The sequence below is a fragment of the Carettochelys insculpta genome, chromosome 3 (genome assembly GCF_033958435.1).
Source record: "Carettochelys insculpta isolate YL-2023 chromosome 3, ASM3395843v1, whole genome shotgun sequence".
NCBI lineage: Eukaryota > Metazoa > Chordata > Testudines > Carettochelyidae > Carettochelys > Carettochelys insculpta.
The window spans coordinates 61,080,844-61,098,585 of NC_134139.1; the positions used below are offsets into that span (position 1 = coordinate 61,080,844).

Sequence of the window (17,742 nt, forward strand, 5' to 3'; positions counted from 1 at the left end):
GGTTAGATAATACCAGTGTCACAGTCATGACCAAGAATATGGATTTAATCTCCCATTGATAGCCGTCTTTGCTATTGGACTTTATTAGAATCCATTGTGCTATGCCCACAAACCCTCAATTTTACCTAGAACAGAAGAATTCCAGCATTTGGCTTTTTAGTAGTTTGCAGTGGGATCCTTCTCCTTTTTGCATGAGCAGTTGAACGCGGAGGGCAAGCGGGGAGGGAGAGAGGTTAGTAGCACCGCAATGGAATTATCGTGGGGCGGCAAGCAGGAAGCAGATGTGTGGGGCAAGGAGTGGGACTGGAATGGTCAGGGAGTAGGTAGGAAACCCAGGATTCCTCTTTCCAAGCCTGAAGGTGGTTGTCCTGTCCCCACCTGCCTTGCCCCTGAGCCTTGGCAGTTCTCCTCATTTCCCCCTCCTATCCCTTCTCTCTGACCTTCATGTGTACAGCCAAAGTAATCTGGTTTCATATAGGGAATGCAGAGAAAGGGAGGTACAGAATTCTCCTATGCCCAGCTTCCAAGCTTAGACCCAGGCAGTTGAACAGCTAGAAAAAGTCTGTGGCTCCTACTGGGAACTCAGCTACACTTTGACCAGAAGGCCAGAAGAGTTTGTAGACCTATCTATCAGCTATGCCTCAGTACACTCCCTGGGACTCTCATAATCCCTGAACAGGCCTATAGGGAGAGCTACCAATGAGCTTTGCTTTGTGGTGCTAGAGATCTGGATCCTCCTATGTTGTAGATCTATAATGGTTCTACTGTGTATTGGGCAGTGTTCCTCCTTCTCCTCCTCTTCAGAAGGGTTAATCCATTAAAAGAGATCATCTGTAGCCATATATGCTCATCTGTTAGCATTCCATTTTTGTAGATTTTAAGACTTCTTTTTAAAAGGAGTGATTTGCCATTATTTGCAAATTTGACACTGATTTAAGCATTCCCTGTCCCTTTCCAGCGATTTGCAGGTTACAAAATGAATCAAGCAAGGCATATTAGCTACCTGCAATCTAAACATCAGAGCCATGTTTAACTTCTGCTATTTTTCTGTTACTATTTTGCATTATGCAGAGACAGGCTGCATGCATGCTAAGGCTGCATCTACACTGGCACAAATCAAAATAGCCATGCCAATGGCCATTTTGAAGATTACTAATGAGGTGCTGAACTGAATATTCAGCACCTCATTAGCATTAGCACAGTTCTGGCCATGGCACTTCGAAAGTGCTGCTTTCGAATGGGTGCGGCTCAGCGCGACTACACGGGGGGTCCTTTTCGAAAGGACCCCATACGTTTCAAAATCCCCTTTTCCCCTCAGCTGAAGGGAATAAGGGGATTTCAAAATGTATGGACTCCTTTCGAAAAGGATCCCCGTGTAGCCATGCCAAGTCGCGCACATTCTAAAGCAGCGCTTTCGATGCGCCGCCGCGGGAAGTGTGCTAATGCTAATGAGGTGCTGAATATTCAATTTAGTGCTTCATTAGAAATCTTCTAAATGGCCATTAGTATGGCTATTTCTAAGATTTGTGCCAGTGTAGACACAGACTAAAAGATACCATTGATTTTAACTCAGTTAGTCGAAGTTTTCCAAATGCCTGTCCTCACTGTAAATTCCATTAGCTAGATTTATGGACCACGAAAATTGATATAATGTCGAAATCCTAAAATCTTAGTAACCTGATGGATGTAGATTTTCAGTTTGAATTTAAAATTCTGAATGAAGGAAAGTGAGGATGCGTCATGTTTTTAAATCAAATACATTAGCCTCCACAGGTGTTGTGTATGTGTCCCACAATGCCCCACAGTTTTCTGCTCTGGCCTCTTACATCTCTGCAGCTGTCGGTTGTAGAGGAATTAGGCAACAGGAAAACTGTTACAATTTGGCTCCTGCAAGCCCGTGACTGTAGGGTCATGAAAGACTGAAAAATCTTCTTTGTTTTTCTTTGTTAGTAGTGCAGCTGTGGGGTCTGCAGTTCTGAGTACACCCTTGCTAGCTCCCTGTTATTTTCTGTACTGCCTGGCACCAGCCTCTGGTCCCCCCATACTATGTGTCAGCTAGGCTGTGGGTGGGGGTCATGCTTATCTAGTAGGATGAGAACCATCTTTTCAGCTGTTTACATGCTGTTCTGACCCCCACATCCTCTCCCATCCCTCCCTCCCCCATGGAAGTGCCACACGAACGAGAACAGTCCCACGCCCAGCTGCATCACATGGCTTCACCCCGAGCCAATAAAGGAACATGTTGTGCAAGGTGTCAGGCAACTGGCATGTGGTGAGGGTCAGGATTTTCAGGGCTGGCTGTAGTCGGAGGTCTTTTAGCCACTCGAGGGAAGTCTACCTCAACGGTCATGATTTTCATGGCTGGCTGTAGCTGGGAGTCTGTTAGCCACCTGGGGGATATCTCCCTTGGTAGTCACTAGTTTTGGGGCTGTCTGTAGCCGGGCTCTTTTAGCTGCCCAAGGGAATTCTCCCTCAGCAGTCATGATTCTGGGGGGCTGGCTGTAGTCTGAGTTCTTTTAGGCAGCTGTGGGAAGTCTCTCTCGCCTGTCACAGTTTTCATGGCTGACTGTAGCCAGGGGTCTTTTAGCTCCCCCAAGCCATACAAGTTTCAATGAAGGCAGTGAAGAAGCTATACAATTACCACAGTTGTCGAAGTAAGGCTTGCAGTGGGGAATATTCTTTTCCTAAGGATCTTCTTTTCCAGGTCCAAACCTGGCTGTAGTCTGAGGTCTTTTAGCCTGATGAATCGTTCAAGTTTCAGTGTAGCAACTGTGTCTACTTAAATGTAAGGGTCTTCTTTCACAGGAGGCCTAAATGCAAGATTCAAGTTCCTAAAAACGGCTCCGTGGGCAGACATGATTTTTGAGGCGGTCAAAAGTCTACTGTCTTTTAGCTGCCCCAAGCCATTACTGATGATTCATTCACGTTTCAGTGTAGCGCCTGTGTCTACTAAGAGTGCTCTTTCCCAGGAGGCTTAAACCCATATTCAAGCCCAAATTAAAGCCTACGCACACTGTTCATAGGGGCAGGTGGTGGGTTTCCCTGGGCAGTCATGGTTTTTGGGGCTGTCAAATGTCATGATTTTCAGGTGCTGGCTGTAGCCAAGGGTCTTTTGGCTGCCCCAAGCCATACACGTTTCAATGAAGACAATGTAGTAGCTATACAATTACCACAATTGTAGACATAAGGCTTACAGCAGGGAATATTCTTGTCCGAAGGGTGGTCTTTTGCAGGTCCCAATCTGGCTGTAGTCTGTGGTCTTCTAGCCGCCCCAAGCAGTAACTGTGAATGATTCATTTGAGTTTCCGTGTTGCACCTGTGTCTACTTAAACACTTAACATGGCAGGAGAAGGAGGGGAATGAAATGTGGGAAGATGTCGTCGTATACCCATATTTACTTATGGAGCCAGAATGCAACAGGGCTCAGGGAGCTGTGGGATAGGTTCCCACAATACACTGCTGCAGCACTTGATTTAAGCTACGTGTGTGGCAGCATTAAGTTGTTTTTGTGGGGAGCACGTGGGAAGATGAAGCTGCTCAAAATCAAATGGCTAAAACCAAGCATTAAGAAATCAATTTTAATGAAATCAATTTTATCTCGTAGTGTAGACACAGCCATAGAATACTGAGGGCTTAAGATTCCACCAACCTTGCAGGAACAGAGAGGAGTATTCTGTGGAATACAGCTTGCAAAGTAGAAAATTTCCTCCAGGAATTTTTGACTCCAGGATTTTACAGTGATTTAGACAGAATCCTAATGATCATAAATATTGCCAGAGATTATATCAGCCTTACTCCTGTATTGTTTGGTATAATGAACCGGTCAATAAACATTACAAATTGTTTATCTATATATATCTCTTGACAGATTACTGTTTATGAAATCCACTTAGCAAGTGAGGTTTTCCCATAAGGATGAAAAATTAAGATTTTAAACAGATTGCTGGAGATGCTCTAACTGCACCTAGAGAGTCAATGTAATAAAGGTTTCTCTATATTAATATTACAAAAACCATTTATCCTCACAAAATCAATATTGCAATTCATCTTGACTTGGTATTTTTCTTTCCACATTGTAAGTGTTTTTTCTTTGGTTATGTATAATTCTGCTTTAATACATGTGAAATATGTTTGATTTAAAATGTTTTGGGAAGGTAGCATCTAAAAATAACAAGCTACTAATTTTTTTTTTAGCATTCTTCAAGAATATTGAAAATGCTGCTTATATGGCTAGAAAGTTTCAAAGAATGAGATTTTATTTTACTATAAAAATCCTTAATGGCATAAAATATTTTCTTCACAAATGTATGGGGGAACTTTTAAAATAATAAAATATATTGGTTTCACTATCTGAGATACTAATGAACTCAATAGGACAACTTGTACATTAGTGTTTTCAGATTGGGACTTACGTAAATAAAAGTGGAGGCTATGGCTGCGTCTACATGGGCACGAATCTTCGAAATAGTCATATTTCAAAGATTACTAATGAGGCACTGAATTGAATATTCAGCGCCTCATTAGCATTAGCAACAAGGGGTCTTGTGGCACCTTATAGACTAACAGAAATGTATGAGTATAAGCTTTTGTGGGCAAAGACCCACTTTGTCAGATGCATCACAGGACCCCTCACTGCTTTTGCAAATCCAGACTAACACAACTACCCCTCTGATGATTAGCATTAGGATGCTTCCGGGTGCGGTGCTTCGAAAGCACCACTTTCGAAAGCGTGTAGCTCGGCATGGCTACACTCAGGGGTCCTTTTCAAAAGGACCCCGCACTTTTCAAAATCCCCTTATTCTGATCAGTGAGCGGGATAAGGGGATCTCGAAAGGTGCGGGGTCCTTTAGAAAAGGACCCCCATGTAGCCGCACCAAGCCGCACGCTTTCAAAAGCGGCTCTTTCAGAGTGCCACGGCCAGAAGCATCCTAATGCTAATGAGGTGCTGAATATTCAATTCAGTGCCTAATTAGTAATCTTCGAAATGGCCATTAGCATGGCCGTTTTGAAGATTTGTGGCCGTGTAGACACACCCTGTGTGTTGGATAGAAGACACTATAAGTACTGTAAGAAAAAAATAAACCCAATCCTCCAACACACTGTAAGGCATTGTTAAATTATTGTACATATCTAAAACTAATTTGATTGTTTCATGTGTGACTGATAAGGTTCCTCTGAGTATTTTAGTTTTCATTATTTATCAGAGGTGCAGTAATATACAGTAGTAGGAAGAGAAGCCTCTTTAGTTATGTACTAAAACACACACAAAGTATACACACTAAAATAGCAGCACGTAATGAAATGATGAAAAAATAAAATGTAATTATCAGTACAGTACCTTTTTTTCTCTAAACCATTTTCTTCAGTCATGATATTTAAATAGTCTGAACAAAACCTTAAAGTGAAGATGGATTTGGCTACACTGTTTACGTATGAAACGACTTAACACAGTTGTTTGAAAGAATTGCCCTTTTCTCTTGACTATAAAAGAGAGCAAAGTACAGTATAGTGGTTTCCAGGAGAGGATGTATTTTATTTATTCCCGAAGGGATATTAGTCCATAAAACAAATTTGCAGCTTATTTTGCAGCTTTAGCTTTTATCAGCCTTTTTAAGGGTGTTGAATGATTACTCAGGAGATCACACAGCCAAGAGTTGAAGTGCAGCGAAAGAACTCTAATAAACAGAGCTCTGCAATGGACAAAAACTGTATGTGAATAGTTCTCTTCAACTTGTTTAGAAATCTGTCACATTTAATGTCAATTTCACTGATTACTGACCTGGATCTTAGTACTCTAATGTGAAAAAAGTTTTTTGTTTCCTCTTTGCTTTTATCATTCTAAACTGTAGATGAGCTCAGCATTATTTGACCTACAGGTGTGCCTCAGAGAGGGAATAAAGAAAAGAGAAGTGGAAAGCGAGAGCAGAATCTTGAATATGATACATTCACTTTATATTGTAACACATGTAGGATCAGGCTACAGTTGAGGGAGGCTAACATTGGGGTCCTCCCAAAACAACAAAACCATGATGGATGTATGAAAGATTCAGTGAAGTCCCTGACTGCTGTTTGTGTACTCTTGGGACCTTTGGCACCTAGTGTAATTTAGAACTGCTTTTGAGCTGTTCTCATTTATGGACTCTTGTACTGCCAACTCAGATTTAGGTGAGTGCAAGCTTGAGTTTCATAATACTTTTGATTTCCCCCTTCTGATTTTCACTGTATGGTAGCGTATTACAGCTAGGGATTTAGCTGGTGGTTTTTCATATTTTTGTTCTGTCCATTGAAATACAGATGTGGCATTAGAAAATAAGAGCAGAAAAGTGTAGAAAACTCTATACTGTGGTGGATGATGTGACTGTGAAATGGCATGGGATGTTAGCTGCTCATTCGAAAACAAACTCAAACCATTATCTGTAACATGGATAAGACCATTATTAAGAATCATACACTTGTATTTTTAACTGGTCTGGGTAGCCATTTTGGGAAAAAAATAGTTAATTGGAAACCTTGTTGAGCAGGATTCCAAAGATATATGGTGGAGAGGTGCAAATTCTGTTTTTTCATTTGGCCCATGAGCCAGGATATAGATTTAAGATCAAATATCTCGGTCCTTTGGGGATTTTTAACCAATGCCAATGACAGATTTGCACAGAGGGTGAAGATCAGTATGTAGGCCTTTCTATAGTAGTTAATTTTTTAATTATTATCATATATTTAGGCTGCATTTTTTTTAGCCAGCTCCTGTCCTCACCCTCCCACAACCAACTTCCTGCAGCTGAAGCTGCCAGTGGGCTCCCTGCCCCAGCTGACTCCCCACCACAGGGCTGCACGTAATCCATGACCTCCCCAGCGGGGGATCCTGTGGCTGCGACTGTCGGCAGGATTCCACGCCCAGCCAGCTCCCAGTTTGGGGCTGGTGGGGTCTGCTCCCCCACAGCACCCCCTTAGCAGGGGCTGCTGTGCCTGGGGCTGCCCAGGTGCTGGTACTGAGTACTGGAAAGTACCGACACAAAAAAAGCACTGTATTTAAGTACCTTATTGTCAACTTCAGTATCATAGCAGAGAAGATGTGCTTCCTGCTATGACCAGTGGTATTTCTGAACTTTCTCTTCCTAACCTTCCTTTCTCCCTCTTTCAAGACTTTCGGATCTTTTCACATTTTTTTTATTTTGCATGTGTCCCTATAAATTGCCTCTGTGGGCAATAAACCATTTTTCTTTGCTGTAACCAGAGATTCTTCAGGATCTTGAATATATCTTGAAGATCTCTCACATAAACAGAGCAGACTAAATAAGCAAGTTATCTTGTTGACTTCAGTTTCACTCTTTGAGCAAGTAAGGAATGTTTTGTGTGAATAAGAGTTGCAGCATTGGACCACAGTACGTTTATTAATCAATGCTATTATGCACTGTGTGTACAGGTCCATTCTATGTCAACGTGGTTTTAAATCAAAGGCTACATCTACAGTAGCACACTATGTCGAAGTAGCCTATTTCAATGTAAGAACATCGAAATAGGCTACTTTGACGCGTATTGTCTACACATCCTCCAGGGCTGGTGCCGTCGACATTCAACATCGAAGTAGCGATGGAGAACGTCGAATGGAGCCACCCTGGAAGGAAATGTGGAGCATCCACACACACAAGTGCTCCCTGTAGAAATAAGGGGCCAGCAAAGCCCCAAGCTGCTCCCTTAGAGGGTCCCTCCCAGACACACTTGGCCTGCACAGCATGAGATCCACGGAGCCGACAACCAGTTGCAGACCCTGTGAATGCATCGTGGACCTCTAGCTGCAGCAGCAGCCAGAAGCCCTGGGATAGGGGCTGCTGCATGCGGTGACCATAGAGCCCCAAAGGGGCTGGACAGAGTGTCTCTCAACCCCTCAGCTGGTGGCCACCATGGAGGACCCTGCTATTTCGAAGTAGCGGGATGCAGATCATCTACACGCCCTTCTTCAATGTTCAACGTCAAAGTTGGGCACTCTTCCCATCTGTGGATGGGAATAGCGATTTCAGTGTCTGGCCACCTAACGTCGATTTCAATATTGAAATAGCAAGCGGCACGTGTAGACGTGGTGCGTGCTATTTTGGCGTTGTGCCGGCTACTTCGAAGTAGCCGGCTAGTATAGATGCACCCAAAGCCATTTTTCTTTACCCAACATAGCATAAATTTCATCTAGTGTTCAGATTCCAAATACTTATTCTGAAGTTTTAAGAAAGCACTATGAAGTAAATAACATGAAAATTTTAAGCTGCATTTCCTTTTTAAATAGATCCAATATTTAATTATTTTTAGTGCATCTCTGTCATCTAGGCTGTTATATTATAATTCAGAATTATGTAAGACGGAAGAAGCCACTGAATAAAATCCTCCTGTGTCTAACTGAAATGTTAACGTGCTTTGATTACTTTCGCAGCTTATTTTTGTTTATAGATGTCAGCCCTGTAATTGTCATCCTTCAGGAGTCATTAATGGGACTTGTCATCCTGTAACTGGACAATGTGTTTGTAAACAATTTGTAACTGGCTTGAAATGTGACAACTGTGTTCCCAATGCTAGTAATTTGGATGCCCACAACCTATTTGGCTGCAGTAAAAGTAAGTGTATGTTAGTCTTAAAACCATGTCTTTCAAATGTGTGGCTTTTATGGGTTTCGTTAGTGCTGAATTAGTTCTGCAAAACTAAAAGAGATTATTTTTCAAATTTCAAGGTCCAATTTTTCTTCTTTATAGCTATCTTGGGAGAACTTTCTGGAAAGATTTTGTTAGCGTCCTTCATAGAGCTTTGTACCATACAGAGAGCTTGAACTCAAGTTTCTGAGCCCCCTGAGTCCTCATTGGCTTCATGATGAGTCTCATAATGAAATGGGTCTCCATCAGTCACTGTGAGAGACCGTGTAACACATCATGATAGGTCGTCATTAGCTGGCTTGCAGAGTGGGCTAAAGCTATGTTGACAATTGAATCACATTGCTACTGGATACAGGTCGAACCTTTCAAGTATGGCATCGTCAGGACCTGACCAGTGCTGAAAGAGACAATTTGTTGGACCATGGGAGGTCAGTATTGTCTAGCACTTTACCAACACTTCCACTGCTTACTGGTCTGTGAGAAGACATATAGGGGCAAATTACAGCCAAATAATAGCACAAAGCACTGAGAGTCAGGTCTGGTGGCTGTAAACTTTATGGAACGATGCAAAACTTGGCCATACCCATGATAAGTGGGCATGCAGCTAACTAAAACTGTGCCAGATCATGTATGTTGCTAGACAAGAGAGTGCCAGACTAGAGAAGTTCAACCTGTACCTGCACTGCAACAACTGCAGTGTGTCTGAAGTGCAGGATGGCAAGACATCAGCCTTCATATGATTCCTAATTATTCAAAATGACACTTTCAAATCCACTGTTTCTGTGGATTATCTTTATGCTGGCATTCTTTGGATGCTGGGCTATAATCACAATTGCATATTAATACCAGTGGTCAAGATGCATGATGGGAAATTTTAAGAAAAATGTCTAGTGCAAAAAACGATTAGTATTCAAAGGATAGAGAATGAATTTAGGCTCTGAAAACACTTGAAAACAGAGACTTAGGCTCCTGTCAATGAAAATCAGTCAGACTCGTGGTCATTGCCAAACATTTTTTATCACATGGTTGTGTTATTTTGGACATTGCTTCTGCAAAGTATCTATTTGTCTAGATTAGGCATGAGAAAATACTGGACAGTGGGCTGAATACAGTCTGCAGGCTCCACCTCTATATCTTCCTATGCCTTCACATGTATCAGACGATTGCAGCTGTCTCTGTCTACACTGCTTCCCACCACTCCCATTGGCCGTGAATGGTGATCCATGGCCAACAAAAGCTGCTATTGCCCAATACTTACAGAAGTGCACATAAATATACAATTTTTATTGCCCACCCTTAATCTAGTTTGCCTAGGCAGATACATCATGGTCAACACCTCGGATCTGTGTTCTAGATTTGCACGTATGCATCTATCTATACATACACACAAGGGCACTCATAAATAAAACTTCCACTTTGTTTGTCATTTGTGCTAGCATCCTAGTTTAAATCAGTACCCCACTGATGAGGATACAGTACTATAAATGGTATAGAACAAGAAAGACAAGTAACAGACAGGAAGCCGTGCTAGTCTATACACTATCAAAACAAAAAGCAGTCAAGTAGCACTTTAAAGACTAGCAAAATAGTTTATTAGGTGAGCTTTTGTGGGACAGACCCACTTCTTCAGACCAGTTTTGAACAAGAAAGGTGTATTTATTTCTAGAAGGTTTTCAGATTTAGGGTTTTGAGACCCATCCCTAGAAAACATGGTACCTCTTTGTTCTGCTCATTCATTGGTTTGGAGTTTCATTTTCAAGTGTATAAAATTTCATTTGAATTTAAATTATTAATAACATTTAGTATTTTATGGTACTTTATCTTTAAATGATCAACTAATTTATATTGGTATATGCATTTTATAAAGGTCAATGGCAATTCTGCTATAAATTTTAAAATCACACTACGTAGACTAATGTAGATTTCAGTTGGAAAGTGTGTGTGCATGAGTGTGTGTGTTGTGGGGGATGGTAACATACAGCATTGTGAAAAGTAACCAGGGTCTTTTTCTGGACATAAATGAGGAGCGGATGCAATCTTTTCATTTCAGATATTTTTGCCACTGGTTCCTAGTTGTCATCACCAGTTTTGGGGCTTTTGCTCTTTAGATTAATGTCTAGCTTTGTAAATGCTATTCTGAATCTGCTTAGTCTTCTGCAAATCTATGGATCTCTGACAAGACAATGAATTCACATTCATTAATCAGAACCATAGTAAAAATGATGTGCCCAGTTGTTCAATGTTTCCAGTGTGATGAATGTTCCTAGATGGAAATTCAGTGTTTTAAGTGCAACAAGAAGTCCTGTGGCACCTTGTAGACTAATGGATACTTTGGAGCATAAGCTTTTGTGGGCAAAGACCCGCTTCATCAGATGCATGAGTTGGTGGGTGGTTTCACAGGGGTATTCAAAGAGTGGGGTCCCAGTAAAAGGGAGGGCCAGAGCTGACAAGGTCTATTCAGCCAGGTGGAAATGGCTCATTATCAATAGTACGTCTCAAAAGAGGAAAAACCAAGTCAGATCAGTCAGGGGGATATGACCCATTGTCAGAGTCGAATGTGGAGATATTAACACCCAGGGCAGACAAACTGCTTTTGTAGGGTATGAGCCACTCCCAGTCTCTGTTTAATCCTTTGTTAATGGAGTCAAATTTGCAAACAAATTGCAGCTCAGAGATTTCTCTCTCCATCTGACTTTTGAAATTTCTTTGTTTCAGGACTGCCACCCTTAAATCTGCTACTGAGTGTCCAGGGAGATTGAAGTGTTCCCCCACAGGCTTCTGTACATTATTGTTCCTGGTGTCTGATTTATGTTCATTTATTTTTTACATAGAGACTGTTGAGTTTGGGCAATGTAAAATGCAGTGAGGCATTGCTGGCACATGATGGCATATATTATATTAGTAGATGTGCAGGTAAAGGAGCTCCTGATGGTATGGTTGATGATGTCACTGGTGTAGAGATGTGAGCAGAGTTAGCAGCGAAGATTGTTGCAGGGGCTGGTTCCAGGCTTAGAGTTACTGGTTTGTGATTTATAGTGACTGGTGAGGATTTGTTTAAGGTTGGCAGGCTGTCTGTAGGCGAGGACAGGCCTACCTCCCAAGGTTGTAGTTTGCGGAGAGCTCTGATCCATCGGACAGAGACAAACATCTACAAGACCTTTACCAATCTTTCCATTGAAACTTTTAAGGGCGCGATCCATAGTGTATGCAGACTGAAGGATGCCTACTACTACTACCTCAAACTACAATAGCCACCTAAAGGAAGTGAGGAAACAGACGGACACAGCCAGATGGGTACCCAGAAGACACCTGCTACAAGACAGGCCTTGCAAGGAAAACAAGAGACCACCACTGACCATCACATACAGCCCCCATGTAAGGCCCCTCCAACGCATCATCAGCGATCTGCAACCCATCCTGGACAATGATCCTTCACTCTCACAGACCTTGGGAGGCAGTCCTGTCCTTGCCTACAGACAGCCTGCCAACCTTAAACAAATCCTCACCAACCACTACAAATCACAAACCAGTGACTCTAGGCCTGGAACCAGCCCCTGCAACAATCTTCGCTGCCAACTCTGCTCATGTAACCAACCAGGCTCGGGTTCCCCAGAAACGAGGCTGCACCCAGAAGGCGAGTGCTATATTTGGTTTATTGAAAGCACGTGACACCCGCGATGGGAGCCCCGGAGATGCCGCAGTCACCAGTGGGGGAAAACCCGACATGACGGAGCTTCGCTCGGGGAGAGGCTCTGTAGCAGGCCTCCTAACACTAACTAATAAAGCTTCAACTCATTTACATAAGATTGCTTACAATTGCCTATGCATTACTTTCACTATCTATTGTGGCCTACTGCCAATGTGGCCTTGAAGTACTGGCAAGCGCACTTTGTTTTGCAGCTGTTCACCTTGCACAGACTGGCCTGTTTGGAATTCTCCTGAGGATTCACACAGGGGTCGGACTGCACTCTTGACCGTTACAATGTCTTCTCGCACCCTACAGCTCACATAACTACACCAGTGACATCATCACAGGACCCAACATCAACCATACCATCAGGGGCTCCTTTACCTGCACATCTACTAATATAATATATGCCATCATGTGCCAGCAATGCCCCACTGCATTTCACATTGGCCAAATGTGACAGTCTCTCTGTAAAAGAATAAATGGATATAAATCAGACATCAGAAATGGTAATGTACAGAAGCCTGTGGGGGAACACTTCAATCTCCCTGGACACTCAGTAGCAGATTTAAGGGTGGCAGTCCTGAAACAAAGAAATTTCAAAAATCAGATGGAGAGAGCAATCTCTGAGCTGCAATTTGTTTGCAAATTTGATTCCATTAATCAAGGATTAAACAGAGACTGGGAGTGGCTCGCACCTTACAAAAGCAGCTTCTCTGCCCTGGGTTTTAACATCTCCATGTTAGACTCTGACAATGGATCATATACCCCTGTCTGATCTGACTTGGTTTTTCCTCTTTTGATATGTACTATTGATAATGAGCCATTTCCACCTTGCTGAATAGACCTTGTCTGCTCTGGCCCTCCCTTTTACTGGGACCTCACTCTTTAAATACTCCTCTGAAACTGCCCCCCCACTCATGCATCTGATAAACTGGGTGTTTGCCCACGAAAGCTTATGCTCCAAAATATCTGTTAGTCTATAAGGTGCCACAGGACTTCTTGTTGTTCTCAAAGCTACAGACTAACACGGCTACCTCTCTGATACTTGTCAGTATTTTAAGTGGTGCATAATTTGTGATTACTCCTTATTGTAATTTAGCATTTACAGACCGCTTTCGTATTAGTAAGTCACCACCCACATTAATCTGTGTTAGCAAATACAATGGCCAGGCAATATGGGTGTCCAAATCATCTTCTACTGGAGGGAAACTTATTTTATATTATGGGGGTCAAAATATGCCAGATGCTTTACCACCCCACAAATCATATCAAACCAACTAATATACAAACCTTCACCACACACAACGGAGAAGCATGTTCCTTGCCCCCCAGTGCACTTTTAGTCTTACTATAAAAGAGTATACAACAAATAAGAGCAACAAACCAGAGCAAGAGAGAATCAAATTTAACCTAACAAACTCACCTGGTTAATCAGCTGAACAGTGAGGGTCTTGATAGGTTAAGAATATATCTGTTTTGTCAGGGAAACTTTCAAAAGTGCCTGAAGGATTGGGATGTGCTTGTCCTTCTGGCTTTCAATTAGACGGCTGCTCCTAAACTCTGTAGGTGCTATTGATGATCTCTCCCTTTAATCCTAGTTGAAACTAAAAGCTAGAGTACTGCCAAAGCAGTATACAATTCCAACAAGAAGCTGTGGAGTTTTGCAATTTCCGCACCCTTGAGGAACCTTAACGATATGTTCTTCACTATTACTGCATTATGCTTAATAATCACTGTTAGGCTAAGAACCTGCTAGGTAACTTATCCAAAAGACTGTACTTTAAAAGAGATTTTAGTTATGTGTTGAGGACTTTTGTGCCATAGATGGTGCTATCGTTCTTCACAAGTCTTACTTGAGGAGGTCAAGTCCTTCTACATTTATTTAAAAAAAAATGGTTTGGTGGAGCAGGGTTGGTTTTTTTTTGTTTTTGTTTTTGTTTATTTTGGTTTTGGTTTTGGTTTTTTTCCTTTTGCGAGAGAGAGAGTTGGACGTAATTATCAAACCATTACACATTATGATGATACATCTAGAGACCAAAGTCCATGAAACTCCCCAAGTTTTGAATTTTGATGTGGCTCCAACAGTGTGGTGTTGGACCCCTAGAACTGGAGAGACCGTTAATCTCCATATCCATTATGGTCCTGAATTGATGGAATTTTCCGTATAGATATCAGTCAGTAAAGACTGCGAGGTGAAGAAAAGTGGCAAACACTTCCCCTCCCTCCCCCGTATTGAAAAGCAGGGGAGATTAGTGCCTCTGTAAGAATACTGTATGCTGGAGCACTTCTTGGGATGGTGCACAGCAGCAATACCCTAAGCTGGCTAGAGGTCTGATGGAATAATGTAGCCTTAAATGTTCTGGCTTATATATTACGTCTATTTTATCAAACATTTTATTAAAAATCATTTAGGATTCTCTAACAATCTCTTGCTGAGCAACAGCAACGTCAGTCAGAAAGTAACATGGCCATCTGTGGGGATCACAGAAAAAAACACTGAGAAAGTTGTTCTTACCTATTGGACCAACACCTAAATACATCTTGCCTCTTGTTGGTACTGGTGTAATTGGGAGTAAATTCATTGATTTTATGTGATTAATATTGGTGCAAACATGTGTAAGGGAGATCAGAATCAAGTCCAATGGTATCTGGATTGGTCTCTTGTAGCCAGAGGTAAGATTTTTCTCTTCAGCTTTGTCAGATGAAGTTATGTAGTCAATGGGATCAGCTGAATAGAAATGAACCTCCTCCAAATGTAACAGATGATCAGATCGCAAACTCTAAATTAATAATGTAAACAGATGAATATGATCCATCTTCTGATAATTCCCTAAAATCAAAAGAAATACAGAAAAAGAAGGCTTTAAAAAACTGCAGTAATACTGATTTTTACCTTTTGGGGTTTTATCAATTATATTTTTCCTACTGCTTTGAGAAATAAATTTTGCTTTATGTAGTTAGATAAAAAAAGCTTTGTTGCAAATTGGTCCTGATGCACTAGTTTTAATTTATGTTTTTTTAATCATATGTCCACTTGATACATTTTTATCATAATAACCTTTATCCTAAATATTTCACTTCTGTTTATTTGTAAGCTTATTGATTAATTCTATTTTTAAAATATTCCTCTTTAAAAATTGTCCTTTAGGTCCATCCCAGCAACCTCCACCAAGAGGAGAAATTCTCAATTCTTCAGTTATCTATCTTTCGTGGAACCCACCGGATTCTTCAAATTCTAACTGGCTTATGTATGGCCTATATAGAAATGAGACTGAGATTTATACAACAGAAGACCACTACCCTTATAGTGAGTGTTAATTAAGAGAAGACGGTGGTGTTTGTCGCATATGTTTTTTAATTATTATCTCAGGTTCCTGTGTGTGTTCTATAACTTTCTCCGTATTCTGTTTTTCCTTATAGTTGGCTGAGGTTCCACCCTGCTAGGTTTCTTTGGAAGGAAACATCTGATTAAGTTTTCAAAGTTCATTACTGAGTTTGAGTATTATTGTGTAATGCTTAATCTAAGGCTGTTTAAATGCTGTTAAAACATGTTAAAATGCTTGAGTTATGTAGTCTGGTGCTACAGTAACCCCCAATAAGCATGATTTCAATTTGTGATTAACTTGCATTAATGCAGGTTAAGTGCAGATTGAAAGAAGCACAGCTCCCCACTCCAGCCCGGGCTCCACCAGCTGGGGGAAGCCAGGGAGAAGCCACTCTGCCTCAGCTGTCTGCCTGCCTGGCTCCCCCAGCTGCGGGAGCTAGGTGGTCAGACAGTCCATGTGGCATGGCTTCTCCCCTGCTTCCCATGACTCCCCCAAGCCCAGGGGAGCTGGGATCCAGGCTGCCACCTGGATCCCTGCTCCCCACTTCCCCAACTTGCATAAAATTTGCATTATGCAAGGTTGCGATGGAGTGCAACTCTCACGTAACTTGGGGTGGTCTTCCGTACTTTTAATTCTGATATATTTTCATATTTGTTCACATTGTGTACCTTACACGTAAGCACCATATAATGCAGAAGAATACAGTGAATTAAACGTGAAAGAATGTTTCATGTGTATATGAGGAACTTGCCGAATGTGGTGAGAGAAATAGAAAAGACCCAAAAGTTGATTAATTATATGATAGCTTTTCCTTTGCTTCATTTCCTAAAGAAAAGCCAAAACGTAGACTATGGCTGTGTCTACACTAGCCCCAAACTTCGAAATGGCCATGCAAATGCAATTCCTATCTGCTCATAGGAATAAAGGTACTTCGAAGTAGGCAGGGTCCTTTCAAAAAGGAGCCCCGTCTGAATGAGCCACGTGGCGGCGAGCCGCGTCAATTTCGAAGTGCTGCGGCCGCCCGCATGCTAATGAGGTGCTGAATATGTATTTCAGTGCTTCATTACTAAACTTCAAAATGGCCATTTGTATGTAGACATAGCCTTTGTGTTGAATCATTGCACAAGTAAAGTCAATATGGCTACGTCTACACTTGCCCCCTTCAAAGAAGGGGGCATGGTAATCAGGCTGCTGGGAGATTACTAATGAAGTGCTGTGATGTGTATGCAGCACTTCATTAGGCTAATTCCCTCTCTCATGGGAACTTCGAAGTGCTGGCATGCTGTGTAGCTGCAGGCACTTTGAAGTGCCTGCACTACTTCAAAGTGCCTTTACTCCCCGGAGTGCCTGCAGCTATGTGGCATGCTGGCACTTCAAAGTTTGAGCCTTCAAAGTTGCTGTGGGGGAGAGTTAGCCTAATGAAGTTCTGCATATGTATCGCAGCACTTCAATAGTAATCTCCCAGCAGCCTGATTACCATGCCCCCTTGGAAGAAGGGGGCATGGTATAGATGTAGCCTATATTTTATTCATGCTTATAATAATGTAGCATGTAATCTATTTAAGAACAGAGTACAAGATGTAGAAATTATTTCATTATTGCACTGACATATTTAAGGAGCTACTTAAAAACCCCTAAATATTCACTACTTGGATAATTAGACATTGATATACTCTTATTTAACAAAACCATTATTTTCTATCTGATTAAAAACTTATATTTCTGACATTTCTTGGCATTGACTCTAATTAATGTTGTGAAAATCATCTGTATGGAATTTGAATGGTAAGAACAATTTGTTAATGCTGTCAGAAATTTGTATAATTCTAACAGTACTGTGATGCTTGTTACTTATTCTTAGAATGTGTGTGTGCACGTAGCACCTATAGTATACACAGGAAATATCACTTTAGTGCAACTAAGTGAATACACATCTTATTACTAAATGGGAGTTTGAACTTACATTTGTGGAAGCATTGAACTTTTCAAGGAAGATTAACAGTAGTCTTCTAATTCGGACTGATGGTTTGACTCCTGGTATTGCAGACTACTACATCAGTGTGATTTTTTTAAGCCCTTTGCTAGGTTTGCT

The 17,742-nt window shown here is 41.5% G+C and overlaps 1 protein-coding gene across 1 annotated transcript in view; it reads left to right on the top strand.

Moving 5' to 3' along the window:
• The window catches only part of USH2A (usherin), a 581,084-nt gene that overhangs the window by 102,203 nt on the left and 461,139 nt on the right, over positions 1–17,742 (top strand). The window contains exons 14-15 of the mRNA XM_074989966.1: positions 8,437–8,600; positions 15,473–15,631. Coding sequence (XP_074846067.1) covers positions 8,437–8,600; positions 15,473–15,631 — 323 coding nt within the window. The remainder of the gene's footprint in view (positions 1–8,436; positions 8,601–15,472; positions 15,632–17,742) is intronic.